Source organism: Arvicanthis niloticus, chromosome 6, assembly GCF_011762505.2.
Source record: "Arvicanthis niloticus isolate mArvNil1 chromosome 6, mArvNil1.pat.X, whole genome shotgun sequence".
Taxonomy (NCBI): Eukaryota; Metazoa; Chordata; class Mammalia; order Rodentia; family Muridae; genus Arvicanthis; species Arvicanthis niloticus.
Window position 1 is genome coordinate 44,029,794 of NC_047663.1, and position 22,699 is coordinate 44,052,492.

The following is a 22,699-nucleotide window of genomic DNA, read 5'->3' on the forward strand; positions in this document are numbered from 1 at the left end:
ACAGAGTCCCAGGCTATCCCACTACAAGCATCTACTCCCTCTATTAGACCCGCCCACCCCAAGGATGGCAACAAGTCCCAGGCAAGGCCTTCCAATCCCACTCCTCAGCCAAGGGGCCCCAGGCACCTGTACCCTCTCCCAGGCCGCTCTCCTCAGGGCCCTGACGGAAGGAGGTGGACCGTTGCAGGGTGCCACCTTTTAGCTGGTGCTTGAAGATAGCTGAGGATAGCTCTTCCAAGCTGCAGCCCAGCAGGTATGCGGCCTTCTGGGCCCATTCATGGCGGGCAAACTGCTTTCGTCCAGCTGTGGGGTAGGAAAAAAAATATGTCTAGCACCTTAGGTTCTTAGGACAACTGAAGACTGCTGTGACTTTTGGCACCCTCACCCCATAGGATGGGGCAGTTGGCATCTTCTGGAGGCAAAAGACAGCCTTGACATGAACTTGAGCTTGACGTGGGAACAGAATCACCAGCAACTGCCAGCTCTTCCAGAGTCCATTAAGGGTGGAAAGAGCAGATCCTAAAAAAAGCACTAACTCCACGGGCTGCCAGTAGAGGGCGCACAACCAGTTTCAAAAACCCCTTTACTCCAGCTTGAGTTGGATGAGGATGGGGTCAGAGGATGAGGCCCACCCACCAGGAGCACTAAAGCCACATGTGCCTGTGTGGGGTTTAGCAAAAGAAAGCAAGTGTACTTGTCCTTTCCCTGGGTACTTTAAGATCCTTCCGCACTCCCCTACCCTAAGGGAGACTTAGACACCTTAATGGCTCAACAGTGGAGAGGCAACAGAGCTGCAGGGGAAAGGGAGCAGCCCACACAGACGTATTCGCCTGAGCCAACATGTGTCTAATCACAGCAATTAGGGAAAGCCAACAAGAAACAAGGTTTTTACCTTCAGCGGCTTCTGTAAGGCAAAGGACCAGCATGCAGCATGCAAAGAAAAACAGTGTGTTAGCAAACAGTCATCAGCTGAGCCCGCCAGGCCCTTGGGAAGGGACTGTGGGAGGCAGGGGTTTATGAAGATGAGCAGGCAAGAAAACACGATCACATTTGGCTATGAGATACAGTCTCAAAGGAATGTGTTTGTGGATGCCATCACACTGACAGAGACCCAGATGTCCTGCTGTGTATGCCTGCACGCATACACACACACACACACACACACACACACACACACACACACACACACATCTGGGAAATACTAGAAACTTTGAGGAGAGAATGACACTAATCAACACTCAGAGAGCCTTCCACCTTCAGTCACAACTGAGAAGGGTCAAGGAAACCTGGGCCTGACTCCTCAGAGAACAAGCACTTCTCTCAAGACATGACTACACCCCCTCACACCCTTCTGCCCAACAGTCTGTAGGTCACCTCTTCAACCCAAAGCCGGTCTCATAAAGACCAGACACCGGACACTCGTTCCTGCATGCACCCACCCACAGCCTCCAGTGCTTCCCAACTCCTGCTAAGCAGCCTTCACTTGTCTCCAAGAAGACAGAGAGGCAAAAGCCAGAAGTGCTGTCCACAGCCAGCATCCCCCTTTGCAAGGCAGGAGGGAAAGGGGGTGAAGAGTTGCTACAATCTTGGCCCTTCAGTGCAATATCCAAAGAAGAAAACAGTCTTCCGATTCAGATTGCATCCCAGCCATCCACAAGCGTGGATGGATCCCAAGTGCTAAGCCCATCCATCAGCAGGTACCTGCTGCCCCCTAGTGACCACCACCCTGACATGCAGGAGAGAGAGCAGCAACTACCAAACCAGTGGATTGAAAGATGGGGAAACTGGCCTCAGGAAGCCCCAGGCTCTGGATGCAAATAAGAATGAAAATTGACACGGGGGGGGGGGGGCGGCGAGGGGCTCTAAGAAGTCCCACAGCACTCGGGTTCTTCTATCCACAAATAGGGCTTCTCCTTAGACCAGTTCTCCATGCCGTGAGAATGAGCCCAGTGCCCAGAAGCCCAGGGAAGCACCAAGACAGTCAAGCAGGTCCCTACATCCCAAGGTATGCCAAGGTTAGTTACCGGCTTGCTCCTCAAGGGGCTCTATCAGGAAGGGAACGAGAAGGAGAGTCACTTGCCGCTCTGAGGGAGTACCTTCCATCCCTCAACCCTACACCGGAGCCACCCACCCACCTGCCACCCACCTGCCCGATCTTCACTCTGTCTTGATAGCTAAGGCCAAGCCTCAGGCCATTGTGGACAAAGATGTCTCTCTAGCCTGCTCTGATGTGGAGTACTGAGACAGGGTACAGGTCAAACCATGTGTGGGGGCGGGGGAAGGTTGTCTGGTAACAGCTGAACTTAAGACATAACATGTGGGACAAGAACAAATAACACAAATGGGTAGGGGCCTCCAAGGCATTCTGGGTACCAGGACAGGCTGCCCATTACCTTTGGTAGCTCCAGCAGCCCCCAAGTGGTAGATGGAAGCCAGGATGAGCCAGCAGGCCTTCTGTTCCTCAGGGGAGATGGCCAGCACCTTCATGGCCGTCTGTAGCTTACTGAACTGCTGAGCAGCCTTCTGCTTCTCCTCAGGCTGGAGGGGAGACAGCAATGCTGGCTCTGAACCTCAGAGGGCTGCCCTTCCAGCATTCCCCATATGCTGCACCCTCTGGGAATGCAGGGCCAGGCTAGATCCACCCATGAGGACCCATCTGCCAATGGAGGCTTCTAGCCCCAGAGCCACCAACTCAGTTCCCAGAGGTGGATTCTCACCTTGGACAATGGCACAATTCCAAACACATTGTTCTCTGCCAAGTGGTTCAGGTGGAGCTCTGTCCTAGGGGTACAAACGAGGCATCAGCTTGAGGCCTGATCCCCAGGCTGAGGCCATATCCCTCTCGGGATGACAACTAATCTTAGCTTTCAGACTGTGTTTTGTCTTCCCATCACCCCAATCACCCAGCCAGATCTGCCACATTTCCTAACTGGATCGGATGCCTCAGAAGGACATCCACCTCCCTAGAAGAAAGGGTATAGTCAGAAGCCCGGAGAAGAGCAGGGGGCCTGCATGAAAGACACATTTGTGCCTGTGTTGTAAAAGGAGCTGAAGAGGGTGCTGGGAGCCACCTGCATGGCCTTGAGCAGGGAGCCAGTCTGAGGCATAAATGGAAGAACATGGCAGAAGTTACCCAACAAGTGGCTGAGGGCCAGTTGGAGGTACTAGAGAAGGCTTGGCTTTCAGACCACCTCAGCTTACTGCAACTGTGCAACTGCAGGCAAGCTATCTGTCACCTGCATCCAGGTGAGCTTCCTCCCCAGACCTGGAGACAACTGAACACTGAGAGGCCAGTTGTAGCCCCTTCATATGATGTGACCCTAAGATTTCAGATCAAGTAATCCCTAAATGGCAAGGCCTGAGTCTCTATAATCTCACCGTCCCTAGGGCCCAGCTTGGAGCCAGCACAAAGCAGGTGATGGACACAGGCACAGTGGGCCAGAAGCTGGCAAGGCCCACAATCCTAGTCAGTGGGCTGGAGTCCACAGCCCCATTAGAGCCCCATCCCATCTCACCTGAGGGTGGCATCCCCACAGGCCAGCAAGTAGTAGAAGACATTGAAAGTCGCCTCACTGGCTGGGCGTCGGGCCACACGTAGCTTCTCCAGGAGCATTGTCTGTTGGCACAGCAGAGGTGAGGAAGAAAGGTCACATTCCTCCTACCCATGATCCTCCACGCTCAGAGAGCCAGCAGGGCATCCTATTCTCAGGTGCTCACCCGCCTACCACTTCACTTCAAGATCAACAAAAGTAGAAACCAGAGCCAGGCAAAAGAAGAAAGTCCCAACTCCTAGAATAGGGGATGGAGGTGGGCACTACCATGCCCAGTACCCAGGAATCAGCCTTCCTAGGGTGATGGACACTTGAGGCAGAAAACTTCGTTTAGGGTATGACAACATTAGCAGACAAAAATACTTGCCATCAAGTCTAACAACCTGGGTTTAATCCCCAGGACCCACTTGATGGAAGGAAATAACCGACTCCAGCAAGCTGCCTTCTGACCTCCATGCTGTGACATGCTGGTGTGTGTGTACATACATATAGACACACAAATAAATGAATAAACATAATTTTTAAAAAAGAAATTCCATGGGCTGGAGAGATGGCTCAGAGGTTAAGAGCACTGGCTGCTCTTCCACAGGTCCTGAGTTCAATTCCCAGCAACCACATGGTGGCTCACAACCATCTGTAATGGGATCCGATGCCCTCTTCTGTTGTGTCTGAAGATAGCTACAACGTACTCACATATATAAAATAAATAAATAAATCTTTAAAAAAAATTTTCATTCAGTGTGTAGAGAAGATCAGTGTGCCTGGGCCTTACTTTATTATCGTCTGTAGCACTAGCCTGACAGAAGTCCTAAGTCCCTGGGTCTCAGAAAGTAGGCATAGCAGGGTGGGGTTCCCAGCAGTATGGTGGAGAGGGGAAGAGGAGACAGGTAGGAGATCTGGAGGGCAGACTGGGGACAGCCCAGGCCAACCCTGCCTGTGCTGTCATGGGATCCATTTCATCAGCTAGAATCCCAGAGAGGATGACCCAGGGTCCATCTTTGCTCTCTAGGTCTGGGCAATGCCCCTTACCTGGATGGAGGCCGAAGCCACCTGGCCAGCTTGGTCGAAATCCAGGGAGAGGATCTGGGAGAAGCGGGTGGCACTGCCATTCATAATGGTGGGGCTGTTCCCAAAGGCTTCCAGGAGGGTGGACAGAGCCTGCCACTTCTCCACTGCAGAACACAGAGCCAGGGGACATCAGGAAACCCAGGAACAGCTCACCCCCAAGGCCTGGGCTCCAGGATGTCCCAGACAACAACTGTCCAGGGATTGGGTTTGGGGAGTTACTCAGGGGGAAAGAGGCAGCATCTCAGTGGATCATTCTCCTTTCCCCACACCCCTGCCCAGTCTGTCTCCTGCTGCCCACCTCACCTGAGAACACCTTGGTCCCACCGGTGCCCGCGATGGTAGCCAGATACTGCACCAGATGCTGAAAGCTGGTAGTCTTGCCACTGCCACTACTACCCAGAAGGACAATGGACTGGTCCTGACGACTCATCAACATGGCCCTGTATGCAGTCTGGGCGACCGCGTAGATGTGGGGTGCCATGTCCTCCCGCCGACACCCCTTGAACATGTGCATCACCTAGAACAGCAGAGGCACAGAGGGAAGGGAGAGGCTCGTAGAGCTGGGCCCGCCTGCTCTTACCTGCAGGGAATGTGTGTTTCTGTAATGCCACTCTAGAGATGCCCGGGTATTTGGAGGGCCAGGCCATGTATGGAAATGCAGATATTTGTCAACTCTATTAAAGACTGCAGGCTATCCCTCTGGCCCTGCCCACTGACGCCTCTTCTGAGGTCAACTATGAACTCGGTGGATACCCAAGAGGAAGAGTAGAGAACCAGAAACAGGTAGGATAAGGCAGGTGGGTGGGTCTATAGAAAGGCACACCTTCTCTGAATATACAGCAGGAGCCCCTCGGGGGCTAAGGACAAGCAGGCTAGGGCCAGCATAGGTGTGTAGCAGGCTAGCCCCATAGCGCTGACGCAGCGTATGCAGGACGCTAGACTCGTTGAGGTACACCAGTGAAGCCAGATCTTCTAGCCGGTCACATGAGGGAGCATTAGCCTGGGAAGACAGACAATAAAGACACAGGTCCCATCTCCATCACAGGGGACAGGCCTGCCCTGCCTGTGTCCTCCCTTGCCAGACTCCTTCCAACCTTCTCTATATCATCTTCATCCACGTCCAGGACGGCTCCGTCGTGGTCCAGTTTCACACGCACCTTCCCCTCAGGTAGGCTGAGCTCCTCCGACTTGAGCTGGCTGGCTGCAGAGCAGGGTTAGTTGGATTTGGGCCTGGGGAGTTCTCGTTAGGCCTTGTCCTGTTTTCTTCCCCATGGGCTCACCAGCCTCTCCTTGCTCACTACCAGGCCTTTACCAGAGCAGAGGCATTCCCTCATGCCAGTTCTGACTCAAGTCTCACCATCTATAACCAATGTTCAAAGACTCACCTAAGGAGAATCCATCCCTATGGACCAGCCACACCTTCTCTGTCTCATACCAGGCCTCCTCAGCGGCAATCTGTTCTTCTGACTTGGCCTGTGGGAGGGGAGGGGGAACAAACACATTGCTTTAAAAGATCAGAGACAAGGGTAGCAAGAGTGAGGAGGAGACAAGGGAGGAAAGGGCGTCAGGTGGAGCCACTGGGCAAGCAGGAGAGTCAGGCAGGAGACACAGGACACGGGTGTGTGAGAGAGAGGCTAGGAAAGGAGGGCAGATGTCACTGAGGACAAAGACAGTGAGATTCGGGATTGTAACTGTGAGGGTTCAGGCACACAGGAAGCACTGTGGACTGAAGAGAACAGGCACCAGGAAATCGAGTCACCAGGCTCCACCTCCAGCTGCCTCTTTCCTTCCTCCCTAGGAGCCTGTGAGATCTGCATCCTGACTCAAGCCCTGAACTCTGGGCCACAGTGTCACAGGTTCTTTCATGCCAAAAGAAAGGGCTCGTCCCCTAAGATGGGAGGAGCCATTTCCTGCATCCCAGGATTCTGCGCTAAGGAATGATAAGAGGCCCTGGGCGTTCGACTGAAGATGCTCTATGTTGGCAAGGGCATAGTGCCCTTCTCCTCCAAGTCACAGTCTACAGGGGCCCTTTGTACACTTGGAAGATTGTAGCTGCACAAGCCTAGTGGGCATATTAGTGTCACGTGAGGGCACGGGGCAGCAGGGGCACAAGACAGAGCTGACTGGTCAAAGACAGGGAGCACAGAAGTGGGTGTGAAAGGGCTGGGAAGCCCAGAGGTCAGAGGTCAGCAATCAAAACAGGCATTCATAAGCACTATCAGGGGCTGGTGGGATGGATCAGCGGTTAAGAGCACTGACTACTCTTCTAGAGGTCATGAGTTCAAATCCCAACAAATACATGGTGGCTCACAATCATCTGTAATGAGATCTGATGCCCTCTTACGGGGTGTCTGAAGACAGCTACAGAGTACTTACATATAATAAATAAATAAAAACCCCTTGGGCCGGAGCGAGCAGGGCCAGAAGAAGGGAAGGGGGAAAAAAAAAGAAAGCACCATCAGAGTGTGGGGCTCTCAGACCTGACACCCTCTAACGAGAACACTTGAAGTAGGAAACAGTGGCACCAGAGAAACTGGGAGCAAAAAGGGACCTAGATACCATGGATATCGGGCTCCTTGGGTGCAAAATGTCAGCAGTGTCATGGCTCCTTGAGGCTGGCCACCCCAGAAGCAGGCCAGCCTGCAAGCTTACACTGGCTCCAACACTCTCCCCAGACGGCAACCCCCAGATTCTCACCCTACGTGTGTCCCTTTCTCATGAGACCCAAACTGAGGCAGAGACACCATCCTATGATACTGAATCCCTAGTGAGGGATTCGAAAATAACAAGAACATGTAAGCAGAGATATTGTGTGATCTCTGTCACATTTCTTAGATTTGAAATGAAGGGAGATTAATAGGTTGATAGAAAAATAGAATCCCTTTGATCCCAGCACTTAGGAGGCAGATTGCAGGCTCTGCGTTCAAGGCCAGCCTGGTCTATAGAGGAGTTCTAGAAAAACCAGGGCTACACAGAGAGAGAATCTGTCTCAAAAAATAAACCATCAGTGTTGTCTTTTCCAAATCACATGAACCAAGTGAAAGTTTTGTCCTTAGTGAGCATGTTCTATGGCCATGTGTTCTGGAGACATGGAAGGGTCATGGCCTGTCTGAAAACAAGTTTCTCACACTGACCAGGAGGTGGAGATAGAGACCATCTCATCTTCAGACAGGGGCTAAGGAGAAGAAGAAAGGTCTTTTTGATGTTTTCCTACCCAGAGTGATCAGGGCAGCAGCACCTGGGCTCCAGTGGCTGAGAGGCAAAGCTGGGGCCACGAAGTTCCCCAAGGGCCACAGCTGCACCATCTCAGTTCCCCTGGGTACCCCAAACCAAAGTGGGAACCTAGAGGGAAAGAGGCCTTACACTCCAGCAGGAGGCCCGAGCACAGACTCCAGCCCAGGTGCAGGGTGGGGGTGGTGGGTTGTCACTGGAGAAAGCAGAGGGCTCCTGGGTGGGGCAGGAGCACCCTACCTGGCTGTGGGCAGGAGAGGCGGCCTCGGGGTCCAGCTACCAGCAGCACCAAAGAGAGAAAGAGAAAAAGGTGAAGACAGGTGGAGACCACTGCAGGTCCCCTCCAAAAGACACCCCTAGACCCATGAGCCAGCACTCTGTTCCTGTTCAGAGAGGGAATCAAGAGCAGTTGCCCAGGATTGGGCTGCTGGCTAGGCAAGAGAGGCCAGACCGAGACAGGAGAGGTTGTTATCATCAGACCCTACAGAAGAAAGGCTCTTGTGGGTTATTTCTTGTGGCACACAGGCATCTTGACACTCTGTCTCTAGCCAGTCTGTCCTGGATTAGTCTTGCTCTCCCACACCCCTGGTAGGCCAGGTCACAACACCCAACGCCTGCCCCACCCCCCATCCTCCTGCTCTCTCTCTGCCCCCAGGGTACCAGCTTCCCTATGACTACCAGACACCAACGCTGTCTGTCCTCTCTAAACACAAGTCCAGAGGTGCCACTTCCCATGCCAAGGGCTACATTTCAGAGCTAGTACAAGGGAACTGACAGCCTAAATCTAAGTCACATTCTTCGAGCCCCCAGTGCACCATGTTCCACACCTGGGCAGGCACAGTGACCACACTGTAAGCAGTAGCATCATTCCACCCAGCTCCAACCCTAGCTACCTGTCAAGTACCCAACCCTTGAGACTGACTTGATCTTTACACTAAATTCTGATTACTTAAAGCCCTCCAAAGCCTTTCTGGAAGAAATGAGAGCCAGGCAAGCCTTGGATACTGCTTGTTAGAAATGAGAAGGGTTAATATTCACATGGGTCTAGACACAGGACATCAAAATGTGAAACATTGACTCCTGCCTTGCCATACACCAGGCCCTCCCACCAATGAGCTCAATTCCTCAAAGTAGGAGACCAGGGTTAGAGAAGGAGACTGGATCCCCAGCTATGAAGGGCCTCTGTGTGGTCACAGGGCCCAGGGCTGTCTGGAGGATTAATATTCCATAGAGTTCAGCTTCAGTTTTCCTTTCTTCAACCAAAGAGCCATTGTGAGGGTTCACAGACAGCCATGGAGTTCTCTTCTATCACACACACACACACACACACACACACAGAGAGAGAGAGAGAGAAAGAGAGAGAGAGAGAGAGAGAGAGAGAGAGAGAGAGACAGACAGACAGACAGACAGACAGACAGACAGAGACAGACAGACAGAGACAGTCTAGCCAATGGCTTAAGGGAGGTAGCATTAATTACAGAAGCTGTGAAGATCCTCTCAAGTCGCTGGTGTGCCTCCTCTGCAGGACTCAGCCGGACCTCGGGGTCAGCTCCTATCTAAAGGTTAAACCACTATTAGTTCTGGCCCAGGGGACAGTGGGGGCACCACATGCCAAGCTCTTAGCACAGGAAGCCACTGGGACCCAGTGCAGAAGTGGAGCAGGGTCAGGGAGACAAGCCAAGCACCAATCTGAGTTTTGAAACTCTATGGTTTGAAAAAGGATCGGGTAGGAAGGTGCCTGTGAGGCCTAGGGTTACCTTCTCCTACCACTCTATCATTGTGGCCTCGAAATAACCCTAGTATCCACCAACCACCTGTGGGTCCTGTGTACCACCCATTCCTGTCGCAGGATGAACAAGAAATGAACTCCAGGTCAAGACATGTCTCAGCCCCCAACTCCACCCTAGTTCAAGAAGAAGTTTCGAAGAGCTGGAAGGAGAAGGCCGCCACAGCCCAGGACAGGTGTGTGACACTCCCTGGATACTTACAGGTTCCCCAGGGAACTGAGGTTCAGTTCCTACCCTGATCATCATGCCAGAAAGCCCCTTCCAACTCCTCCCTGAGGGACAGAAACACACTGCCCTGACAGAGCAGGCCTGGAGAGTGGGGAAGGGTGGGAGCTGGCTTTCCTTTACTTCCTGCAATACCCAGGAAGAATGGGGGCAAGGCAGCTTCCAGGAAAGATGGCTACCAAGAGGAAGCACCCAGTGAGTGCCTCAAGGTCCCCCAGGCTGTGCCCTGGCACCCACCTTACCCTTCTCCTTCTAGCTACAGGAAATCTGAGAAAGCTCAGGGAAGCAGAGTCAAAGTTAATGTCACTCCCAACACACACCTTCTACGGGACCTAAGCTGGACACACAAGGTGGAAGAGCTTGAAAAGAACTGACTCTAACTCAGGACCAGCCAAGGAGCCAACACCTGTGAAGCTGGGGTAGTGTAGCTACAAAGGGACTCACTGTGTCTACCTGCCACCCAGGCCAGGCCTGAAGAAAGCAGTGATGGCATTAGTGACTGTCATCAGCGTCACTGTTGGTCCTACCATCATGGGTACCTGGTGCCAGGGAGCAGGTTTGGCACACAACCTGCATCATACCCCACCATGTGTCACAGGCATCACCCCTTGTTTGTAATTCAAAACTCCAAAGAGTCCCCCAAACAAAAGATTTTTCTTAATTATTCTGGTGGCAAAAGCCATGTTGATCTTTTTTCTTTCTTTCCTTCTTTCTTTTCTTTTCTTTCTTTCTTTCTTTTTTTTTTTTTTTTTTTTTTTTGAGACAGGGTTTCTCTGTATAGCCTTGGCTGTCCTGGAACTCACTCTGTAGACCAGGCTGGCCTCGAACTCAGAAATCTGCCTGCCTCTGCCTCCCAAGTGCAGGGATTAAAGGCGTGCGCCACCACTGCCCGGCCCCATGTTGATCTTTTATAATCCTGAAATGAGGTTTGCCTTGGACATAGTCACACAAGGTGGTTACAGGTATACAGGTAGACTTGTATGTATACCATAAATCACTCCAAGATATAAAAATGACTAATTCCCAGTACTTAAGGCTTCACAGAAGGAACTAAGGACCTACATTATAACTTCCCGCTTGACAGACATCCTTGGTGATGGACCTTGCTGAAGACTCCCAGGGGTGAGACTGAGGATGTGAGCCTGGACCACCTGACTTAAGAAACCTGTTTCTACCCTGTGCTCATCTGCCAAGACTCAGGGTTTGACTTCCAGGGAAAGGCCTGCAGCATGCTGGTTAGCAGCTCCCATCTCAGCAACCAGGCCACAGATCAGGCCATCACTCATTCTGGCAAAAGGTTAATGAAAGTCATGCAGCCCCTGCCATGGGTGGGCACATAACCCTGGGCCAGCTTGGATCATGCAAGGCTCCTTTAGGCTTGAGAAAGCTACCACGAGGGCGCAATGCTTTCCAGTAAGAGTAGTGAGGGGCATAGGTTAGTGGCACACTCTGGTACCTCCTGCTGCACATCAGAGGCTGGTGACTTGGCCTGCTGCTCTCCAGAGGGGTTCAACTTCGGGCCAGCCAAGTTTGGGTCAGCCAGCTTTTGTGCTGGGGCTGGGGAGCACTGCTTATTTGGGGTTTCGGGCTTGGCTGGAGATCCTGCTTTCTTTGGGGAGTCCACCAAGTCTGGAGAGCCTGATTTTCCAGAGGAGGCTGGCTCCTGGCTGGGTGCCTTCTCCCCTTTCCCGGGAGGCTGCTTGCTGCGGGACTTGTGGTCCTTGCCTCGGCCCTTAGACATCAGACTGCGTAGGCCCACAGAGAGCTCATCCTTGGCTGCCTCCTTCTTTGCTTCAGGCTTTGGTGGAGCAGGAGGAGGCGGCGGCGGTGGGGGGGGCTTGGGACTAGAGGCTGCCTTTTCTCCCTTCTTGCCTCGAGCTGGGTGTTCAGGGGACTTGGCTCCTCGGCCTGGAGGCTCCTTGGCATTCCCGGGCTCCTCACCAGGCAGTACCTTGCTGACCACCTTCCTCACTGCATTCGCCACCCGCTTCCGGGACAGGCCTTGGGCCTCTTCATTTGGGCCCTCGGCTGAGGCAGCCCCTAGGCCATTCATAGTGAGCGTGGGTTCAGGACTCTTGGCTGTCTGGGAAGTCTCTGAGGGTATGGGACTGGTGGCAGGCTGAGGACTCCTAGGTGGAGCACTGCTGTCCTTACAACTGGTCTCTAGCTATAGTCACATAAATACAGGTGGACATGAGTAGCAACCCCATAGCCCTACCCATGTCATGCACACGGGGTCAAAGGGGGTGTGGCTTCAGGCCCCAAGACAGATCTTCCATTCGCCCACCAAACAACACACAAATCCAAAAGCTCCCTTCTCTCCCCAGCAATCCTCTCTCCACCTTCTAGAGTCTAGACATCTAGACAGAACAACTGCATCAAAAACCTTGGCTTCTCCTTCTCACAGATCACCCTGCTGCCATCCCCAGAAGGTGTGATGAACACTGAAAACACTAACACACATGGCTCCAAGGCCCACGAGCACCTTAGAACTACTGTCTTTATGTCAGAGTAGCAACCAAGGCCCAATGCACCTGCACCCCATTCCCCTATAGCCAGTAGAGCTGGAAAGAAGAAGGTCAAGCCTTAGGTAGTAGGTCAGTTCCTATTACCAGTCCCAGGCCTATCGCCTCAGAGCTCCCTGCCTTTGCCATCCCTACTTTATCACTCAGTTCTCTAGGTGGTCTAGCCTGATCACTCTGAAGGAAGAAATTGACCAGGTACTCCTCTTGAGTCAAGCTTCTCCCCCAACCCAGCTCCTCTGGTCGGTAGCCACTGCCTCCCCTTCACCTACACTCTAAGGAGCTGCAGAGGCCCAGTGCTGGCAAATTTCCTTCCTGCAAATTTCTCATGAGTTAGAGACTTCCCAGAGGGCTTGTGTGGAATGATGGGAGGAAGGCAACTCGAACCCACAAAGGGTTAAGCAATTCAGCAGCCACCACTGCACTCCCTGGGGAGCAAGGTCCTGGCTCAGCTGAGTGGCTACCAGTCTCTGAGCATCCAAGAGTTGCCTGGTATATGTTGGCACTCTCCATCTAGGGTACCCACTCCCTCCCTGACACTCTGCCAGGAACTGTCTGGGGTAGCAAGAGGCTACTACTAGGAGGGCCACGCTGGCTAATGACAGGGCAGTTTCCTGCAAAGCTAACCACACTGCCTGTGGTTGGAGGCAAGGTCAGTTCAGGAGCTGACCAGACAGTGACTTGCTACTCCCTGAACTGTATAACCCAGTCCTCGATCCCCTGAGCCACCCCGTGATTCCTGATCACACCACTGTGAAGGTCTGGCTGACATGTCTGTTTACAGACCTGCTACATGCAGAGGGTGCCTCATCTTCTGAGCACAGCTAAGTCAAGGGCCTTAGTCCAGGCCTCTGCTCTAGGGAAGTTCTACTGAGGGGGTAAAGAGGGAGGGCTGGAGGCTGGCTCTTCTTCAGCTTCTTAGGCCAAGAGTATTGGGTGGCATAACAGGGAACTGTGGAACTGGCCATATCCCCAACTGCCAGGTCCTCCTCTTTTCTCATTCCTGACTTCCTTCCCACCGCCCACAAGCAGAGATGAGCGCTCGATAGTAACTGCTAACACATACAGTGTATTTTGCCTGCTAGACACTCTCCTAAGCACTTTACATGTGAGAAAGAAAGAAAATCTGGGCTACTCTGAGGCTCTACACGTCTCAAACACATTCCTTTGAAATCACAGGTTAGCCTTGACCTTCTGGGATCGTTTATAGTTCCAAAGGAAGCCACAAGCCTGGCTAATCAGTCATCTAAGGAAGTAGGGACAGCAAGGACAGTTTGCTCATCCTGAAAATGTCTATATCCTCTCTTGGACACACAGCTCAGAAGATATCTTCCCTCTCACCCTATAAGAGTTCAGCTTTATTCAGGGTCTCTGTCCCAAGGTGGTAGGGTCTGGGGACATTGGGTGTCTGTGGGCACAAAGGTTGTACACAGAGCAGCTGAGGGATAGGGTGGAAGTGCCAGCAGCTGCTGCCCTGAATCCCTCTATCCCTCTGTGTCCTTGTCTTGGGCCACCCAGTGCAGGCTGAAGAATCCCAACAGCTGAGCTTTCATTTGGCCTGTGCTCCCTGACCTGAGAGTTTACCCACACTGCCTGTCCCCAAAGGTCCAAGAAACCAAACCTGAAAGTAATCAATTAAAGGGGCTTGGGGGTGGACAACAGAGGGTAGGCCCCAAAGCACTTTAGCTTCCCTCCTCCCTTTTTGTACCCAAAGTGGTGCTACACACACTATTTTCCACCCCATTGCTGGCATTCCCTCTAACCATACTGGCAACACCGAAAGGGACAAGACCAACCCACCAGTCACACACACACACACACACACACACACACACACACACACACACACACACACACTTCAGGGAAGCACTTACAGCCCCGTCCTCTTTGCCTGGAGGGCCGGGTTTTGGCACACCTTTGTCCTCCTCTTTAACCTGAGGGAGCAGACAGAGAAGTCACTGGCAGGTCAAAGCTGGAAGAAAAGATCCAGGGCCTTCTCTCCCTGAGAAGCAGAGCGGGGCTGGGGTTGGGGCTAGGGGTCTGAGCAAGACATCTCTTTTTCTGAGATTGAAACTGCCCAGAAACAGGGTTATAAGAACTAAGAGTCTCTATGAAAGTAAAATCTGAGGATTTTTACTGGGGCTTAGTAGCCAGCTCACTGGGGCTGTCAGAAGTCCACCACATCATGATCTCAGGGTCACAGAATTGCCATTCATGCAAATGAGGCAAGGAACCCCAAAGTAAGGTGAGGTGTGGAGGAGCGAGAGGTGCCTGGCTGGGGTGGGGGTTTGTGCTACAGCTGGAGCCTGCAGCCTGAGTCAGAAGGTGCAGAGTCAGGGGAAACAGCAGACGCTGTCACTGTCTGGAAAAGGGCTGGTGATATGGACTCTCTGAAGGCTTTTCCACTACAGAGTCAAACTGGGAACACACTCTTGAGGGGCTGGGCCCCAATGTCAGAAAAGCCCGCTTTCCTAGGACCTCTAGCTCCTAAACCCAGGCAGTCCTAGGAAACTTAATGTTCCTTCCTTCCCCAGGCAACTAGCTCTGTTCCTAACCCCACAGCATCCTCGTCATGCCTTTCTTTCCCTGTATAGTAGGAAGACAGGAGCCCAGGAGGAAGCCTTGACTTCTAATGGAAGATATTCTTAGCAACATCTAGAATCAATTATCTAATAGAGAACTGGGGCTGTTCATTTTCCACCAAGGTCCATGGTCAATTTTGAGCTCTAATTAGCAGTGCCTGGACACTGTCCAGCATGATGACCACTACAGTACTGAAGCTATGTCCTGTTTATGAAGCATATTCAATGGATCTAGGGTTCAGTTAGCTCTCACTGACATGGACAAGGCAAGGGAAGATGGCAAAGACTCACAGAGAAAACCTTCCTACTTCAGAAGCTGCAGAGAAGGGAAAGGGAGGCCCATACAATATATGCATGGTGGCTATGTCTCTACCTGCCGTCCTCAGCAAGGGCTGCCATCCCTCCCCATGGGGATCACACCATGCAGCCCCTAGGCACACAGGTTAGAGGATATTAAATATTCCCAAAGCACAGACACTCTCATTAGCGCACACAATGCTGTTAGCTTGGCTTCACAGATGGCCCAGATTCTAAGTTCACTCTGGGTTCCTCACCAGCTCCAAATCTGTCCTTTCTCCAGTACCCTGTGTCTGGGGTCCCAAATGGCTGTCCAAGGTGAAGCATTGGAAATACTGGTTGCCCCCCAAAGTGTCTGGGACACTGGCTCAGGTATGAGCTCAGCTCTGGATTTAGCTTCAGGCTGACTCACGCCCTCCCCACCTCCCTAAAGCTTCTGGCCGTGTAGGTCATTGTCCAGCCAGAGACTGTGCATATGCACAAAGGCATGCCCAAGTCTGCCACAGCCTGGATGACTTTCTGGAGCTATCTGCCAACTGGCCTGACATGCCCACTAGCAGCTCCTCTCGTCCACCCACCTCATTCCCCAGACTTGGGGAATCTGAGCTCCACAGGCGTCAGGGCTGAGCCTTCCCCGGAACCCCACAGTCCCAGTGGTGAGTCTGAGCTACAGGCTGTGGAAGGCTGTGGAGGGATTAACTTGGAGAGGCACCAGCAGCACAAAAGGCAGCTCAGCTTACCAGAGGTGGAGCTCAGGGAAGAGAGTGACTCAGCACAGAAGCCATCAAGACAGAAAAGGGCTCCCCAGCCACTGGTCATTCTCTCTGCACCCCCAAATGCACACACATGCCCCAATCTAGCTTCTCCATGCTGAGCATGTAAGAGAACCAAGATTTCGAAATCCAACTTCCCTTTTGCTCCCAGAAGGCAAATCGCGACGAAAAGGCCATGGTGCTGGAGGCAGCCTGTACCCCGAGTCAGGAGAAGAAATAGGGGTGGGGCCTCTCAGGGGCTCAGAGTCTTCCTAAAGGCCAGGACCCGCTGGGACGAATGCTGTGGGTGACAAAAGGAAAGGAGGATAGAAGGGAGGACCCCAAAACTCGGGTTATGGAAGGACTGAGAAGTAAACTGTGGGAAGAAAACGGAGGCAAGGTGGTGTCGGACAGAGACCGTCTAAACTGGGAAGCTGTGTGTCCTCAAATAAGCCACTTTACCCCTCTGGAGACTGACTGGAGACTTAGGGACTGGACTGGTCTAGATAATGAATAAAGTCGCCACCAGATCCAGGACTGTAGGAGTCAGGGAGGGAGATGGCGAGCCAGAGCCACTCATGCCCTTGAGTCTCCCAGAGGGAGACTAAGCAAGCTGCCTCAGGACCCCAGCACCCCTGCCTCCCACCTGCAACCAAGTTGCCTGGCAGGAAGGAGAGGTCTGTGGACTTTTATCTTTCCTATCTGCAGGTCCAGCAGCAGAGTCCGCCCTTGCTCAGGAGAGGCTTCACCAAAGGATTACTTAGATTCTGTGGAACTAACCATCTGGTTTGCCCCATAGCTGACTGTGATAAATAAACAGTTAGAAATCAGTTTTGTTTTGAAATGCTGGGGGTGGCACCCAGGGCCTCACACACAGGAGGCAAGGGCTCCACCTATGAGCTACACCCTAGCCCAATTTTTAATCTGTTGTTTTCCCTCTTAGTATCCAGTTAATATGCTACAGGTTTTACACTTAACCGACTCATTTGGTCCTTGAACTCATGTCTACATTTCCCTACTTGTCTAGGGAGGTTCCATATGACCCAGAAGGCCACTAGACATCTGGTTCACCCCTCCGCACCGGCTACTCCAGGGAGTATCACTCTGATAGTATGTGGGGATCTCCCCAGAGGAAGCTGGCTCTGTGCCTTGGGAGAGGACTCCCTGAATCTCTCCTCTCTTTCTTTCAGCTTTTTGGGACCAGGGGCAGGCCATCTTTATTTAATAAGGAACAGAGAAGGAACTCCGGCCCCAGAGCTGATGGCAATGCCTCTGCAGCTATGACTCCAGATGTGAAAACACGTTTCTCCCTGTGTGGATCAAGGGCTCCCAGAGAGAAGGACTCTTGCCCCAGACTGACACATTTCTGCTCCTGTAACTTCAGCCATTTCTAGCAGTAACTACTGAATAAGGAATGCCTACACTGGAATGGGCTTTATACAAAGTATTTAACATAAATTTCCCTAATTACCTATTCATTCTTCCTTTCATCCATCCATTCATTCATTCTTCCATTCACTTATTTGTATGTGGATGTGGGTGTATTCATTCATGCAGAAAAGTGCAGAGGCCAGAGGTTAACATCAGGATGCCTTTCTCAATCACGTCTCCATCTAATTTTTATTACATTTATTTATATGTGTCTGTGTGCATACATGTGCACACACACATGCACCATGGTGCGTGTATGATTAGAAGATAACTGGCAGACTCGGTTCTCTCCAACCATGTGAGTCCTGAGGAGCTTCCTCAGGCTGTTAGGCTGAGGAGCGCTGACTGAGCCACTGAGCCACTGAGCCAACTCACCAGCCCTTCCACTTAAAAATGTTTGAGGCAGAGTCTGTCAATGGATCCAGAGCTCACTTTTCTGACTAGCCTAGCTGGCTGACAACTCTCATCTGTCTCCACTCTCCAGTGGTGGGTTACACACCCTCCAGTGGTGGGTTACACACCCTCCAGTGGTGGGTTACACACTCTCCAGTGGTGGGTTACACACTCTCCAGTGGTGGGTTACACACCCTCCAGTGGTGGGTTACACACTCTCCAGTGGTGGGTTACACACTCTCCAGTTGTGGGTTACAGGTACACATTACTCGCCACATGAGTGCTTGGAACGCAAACTCAGTCCTTATGCTTGTACAGCAGTTACCTAAGGAGCCATCTTCTTAGTCTAATTTATTTTATTATTTAGTTTTTCTTTTGAGACAGGGTCTTGCTATATAGCCCAGGCTGGCCTAGAATTCACTATATAGACCAGGTTTGCCTTGCTGTGATTACCTTGCCTTAGCCCTCCTGGATGCTGAAATTACACGTATGTATACCATACCCAGCTAACCCGGATTTTCTAATGTAATCATCTAACATGGGATCATTATTTTATTTTGCTGACCAGGAAAAAAATTCTGAAAGCTATTATGTCACAAAGATGATATACGATGGGGCTTGGATTTTGTTCTTTTGGGGGGGGTGGTTTTGTTTTATTTTGAGACAGGATCTCATACTGCCTATACCTGCTGCAATCAAATGTGCAGCCAACAATGAGCATGAACTCTTCATCTTCCTGCTGCCACCTACCAAGTGGAGCTTGGATTTAAACTAAAGTTGATCCAACTCCAAAATCTATACCACCTCCTTCACTGTCTTTTCTTCCTCGGTGTCGAGCCCCAGGAGAGCTGGCTCAAGCCAGTGCACAGGCAGGCAGTGTGGCTGCACTTGTGTCTAATTTTTCCAAACTAAGTTTCTGAAGCTACAAAAGGAAGACTCCAGTATGTCCCCATCACCTTCTGGGACCCTGCCATCTCTCTCTCTGTGTCACTTCTGACCTCCTTCCTCCCTTGGAAGAATGGGAAGGAAAATCACCCCCTGAGCATTCTCCCCTGAGTCATTTCACTGCTCACACTCCTCACAGCAACCGGCTTACAGAGAAGGACAAGAGAGCACTGCTGAGCGGCTCCTCAGTTAGGTGGCAGAGCTGGCATTCGCAGCCAGGAGGGGTCTTGGTAACGATGGCATCCCCTGACTGGGATTTCCTCCTGGCCAGGACTCTCTCTTACCCATCACACCATTAGGCTTTGACAAGTTGTCAGTCATATGACAATGAAGGAAATGGAAGTGGAGGCAGGGTTCTGGGCCCAAAGCTTTGCCCCATACACATGACAGAGAATAAGCCTTGCTCATCCTGATTCTCAGAGATATAACACTAACAAGAGACGTGTAACTTCCAAACTTAGCACCGGTAAATCAATAGCAAACTCCTGGCCGTGGGACCAGGATGAGGAAGGCAGGGATATGCATCCCTTCTGGCCTTGCCAGCCCATCTGCAGGAATGTATGCCCAATGAGCTGACGTCAAGAAACAAAGAGGAAAAGAAAACCCACAAGCTCGTGCAAGCACTTTTTCAGAGATGCACTCTACAGGACAGTCAAACTGCAAACAGCCCAAGGGACTGGAATGAGCTGGCTAGGGAAACAGCGGCTTTAGCCCAACACATGGGTATGCTGCCATGTACACCGACAAAGATGTGGACAATGAAACCATATGGAAAATTCCACACAAAGTGACATCAATCACAAAGAACGAGAACATAAATAGCATGCAAATGGTGATCATAATAATTTTGTAAATGTTGTAAATTAAACACAGTAGACACCCTTGCTATTTATTTTGCTGTGCAGTTGTTACTTACAGCTTGTTTTTATTGTAAAGATGGCTAAATAGTCAATAAAAAAGGGAAAAGAAAAAGAGATAATAGCTAGAAGCATTTGTTTTCAAAGGGGAGAAATGTGCTGAAGCACTGTCTCCCCTGGGCCCCAGAGGCACCCGTCACTCAGGGAGACAGTGCTGGGGTTTACCCTCCCCCTGTGTCAGCACTCGCAACCCTCCCTTAGCTACCACAGTACACTGTGTTAAGGAAAGGGGAGATGGGGCTGGAGAGATGGCTCAGGGGTTAAGAGCACTGGCTGCTCTCCAGAGGACCTAGCTTCAATTCCCAGCACCCACATGGTGGTTCACAACCATCTGTAATGCCCGCTCCAGTGAATGTGACAGTCTCACACAGATATACATGCAGGCAAAACGTCAATGCATAAAAAAATATCTCAAAAAAGAAAAAGAAAGAAAAGAAGAGAGAGAAGGAGAGAGAGAGAGAGAGAGGGAGGGAGGGAAAGAGAAGAGGAGAGGAGAGGAGAGGAGAGGAGAGGAGAGGAGAGGAGAGGAGAAAAAGAAAGAAATAGGGCAGTTTAAAGACCCTGAGAATAATCATACCCACTGGGCATCCCCTCAGGCCAGGAATGCCCAGCCTGGACGGATGTTGTTAAGTGGTACATGTCTAAGCCAGACATCCAAGTCCCCAAAACAGCAAGTAACTCCAAGACAGAGACTGTGTGTAGAGGGAACCGAAATGCCATCAGTGGCGGAGGTAAGTTTCCAGCCTGTTGCCCTGTGCCAACATTGGCAATGCTCTTCCCTCTTCATCCCCATTTCAAGGCACAAAAGGGAGCTCTCAGGAGAATCTCCCCTTGGCAACCTCACCCTAGCACCCATTTACCTGAGGAACAGGGAAGGGAAGAAAGAACAGCAGCAATGGCAGTAACTTCTTTGCAGTGCTGGGACTCAAACCCAGTGCCTCACCATGCTAGACAAGCCATCCGCCACTGAGCAGCAGACCCAGCCAATGGTACATCTTTATTGAGCATCTTCTTGGTGTTAGGCACTGTGCTCAATCCCTAACAAGCACTGTCCCATTTAATGCTCACAACATCCCTTTGAAGTAGACACCAGCATAAGTCTTGCTTTACAAATGAGCAAAGGGAGACCCAGAAGATCACACGACTTTGCTATGGCCTCATGACAGCAAGTGACAGATCTAAAATGCACACTTAGATCTGCCCTTTACCAAGCCTTTAGCTTACTTTAAGGGACCGTGGTCAGCTCTCCCCACCTTGTTCACCTATTCTGTGGGCCTTCCACATCAGTGGCTAGAGCAACAGCTTGGGTAGAAAGCAGTAGTTTCCACGGTTCTCCACTCATGACCACTCTACAAAGCTGCTTGGAAAAAGGGGATTTCTACAGGAAAGGGCCTGAAGGCCACACTGCCAGCCAAAGGAGGAGAGGAAGAAGAGCTAGCCCTCGGAGCCAGCCTCTAGCAGAGCCTTCCCCCACAGCAGGGCGGAACAGAAAGCAACAGAGAACCCTGGGCCACTGCCCACCCCCCTGGAGGAAGCAGGTGCCACAGGACAGCTTCCTGCCCCTGCCGCCTCAGTGGCAGAAGGGCCAGGGTTTCCTCAGACAGGCAGCCAGGCCTGCTGGAGGCCTCCCCTCTCTGAGGACACTCAAGGCTCCTCTGCAGGGCACTTTGCCATACACTAGTGCCATTTCCCATGGCCCTGAATCTGTGGTAGATAAGGTGCTGGGGGCCTGGGTATGCAGGATAGGGTAGGGAGAAGGCTAGAGCAGGAAGCACCCAGCTCCCCGAGTGAAGAATTTCCTCTGGTACCATCCTGCTCTGCCCCCACACACCTCCACAGCGGTGCCAGTTTGGCAGCTGGGACAGGGTAGTTCTTCAGGCACAGAGAGATACAAATGTTATGGGCACATCTCAGGCTTCTGATACACCTCCGCACCAGGCCAGCTCACTCTGCCAACTGCTGACTCCATCGAAAACCTTACCCTCAGTGGCTGGAGGAGCAGAGTGGATGGCCTGGGAGGCAGCTATGCCTCTCCTCACTTGCTTTTTGAAGCAACTTACTTCTCTGGAATAATTTGCTAAAAGAGAGTCATGGGCTGGCAAGATGGCTCAGGAGGGAAAGAGGCTTGTTGATAAAGCCTGAGGACCTGAGTTCAGTCCTCAGAGCTCACACAGTGGAAGGAGAGAACTAACTCCCACAAGTTGTCCTCTGACCTCCACATACAAGCCAAGGCACACAGGGGCGGGCGCGTACACACACACACACACACACACACACACACACACACACACACACACACAAATGATTAAAGATAAAAAGTTTTCTTTAAATTAAGATAAAGAGGCTCACAGACAGGGCATCTCTGAGATGCCATGTGTGTCTCTTCTAAGTATCCTGGGCATGGAACGGAAGAGGCCATGCTGGGTTCTTCTTGAGGACAGACAGTAAGAAGATTCCAGCAAACCCCAAGGACCAGCCTCTGTCAAGGCCATCTTTCCCATCTAGTCCAGAGTAAGAGAGCACAGGGGGGCTACTATACCAGCCCAAAGCAGGACCAAGTTCTCCAAAGACATGCCTGGGTTCCTAGGCTCTGGAAGAAATAAAAGCTTCCCGGCAGTCATCACTGTGGGGAAGGCGTGCCTCAGTCTGTGGGGTGGTGGAGGCAGCCCCAGGAAACTGAGGTTTAGAAGATGGTTTCCCACCAAAGCTCCCCAAATCATGAGTCAGACCCAGAATGTGCCTTGCCTCTTAGGGGCTCTGAGGCAGCTTGGGGCCATGGACTGCCCTTTCAACCAAGTGACTGAGAGAGGAGCCCCAAGGCAGCTCCACCCCTTCCTCTCCACCTACTTCTACCACATCTGGGGAAATAACAAGACGCCTTCCTTTCCTAAATGAGGAAACATCGTGGAGAGGCTGGGACATTTCCGGGGTTGGGGTCAGAAGGACACTCACCCGCATGGCTTGGCCTGGAGCAGCCCAGAGCAAGGAGTCTCCTCTC

General features: G+C 51.8%; 1 protein-coding gene across 17 annotated transcripts in view; it reads right to left on the reverse strand.

Moving 5' to 3' along the window:
• Positions 1–22,699, reverse strand: part of Myo18a (myosin XVIIIA) — a 100,342-nt gene that overhangs the window by 41,027 nt on the left and 36,616 nt on the right. For 3 of the 17 annotated variants that reach the window (XM_076936256.1, XM_076936253.1, XM_076936246.1), the window contains exons 3-13: positions 6,005–6,092; positions 5,714–5,820; positions 5,443–5,619; positions 4,923–5,136; positions 4,581–4,723; positions 3,516–3,616; positions 2,718–2,781; positions 2,394–2,538; positions 2,025–2,045; positions 893–904; positions 127–303 (exon numbers count right to left, since the gene is read on the reverse strand). In XM_076936256.1, coding sequence (XP_076792371.1) covers positions 127–303; positions 893–904; positions 2,025–2,045; positions 2,394–2,538; positions 2,718–2,781; positions 3,516–3,616; positions 4,581–4,723; positions 4,923–5,136; positions 5,443–5,619; positions 5,714–5,820; positions 6,005–6,092 — 1,249 coding nt within the window. Of the gene's footprint in view, positions 1–126; positions 304–892; positions 905–2,024; positions 2,046–2,393; positions 2,539–2,717; positions 2,782–3,515; positions 3,617–4,580; positions 4,724–4,922; positions 5,137–5,442; positions 5,620–5,713; positions 5,821–6,004; positions 6,093–7,982; positions 8,127–9,328; positions 9,407–22,653; positions 22,688–22,699 lie in introns of those variants that run through there. The other 14 variants (XM_076936251.1, XM_076936245.1, XM_076936257.1 and 11 more) reach the window with 12 other exon arrangements.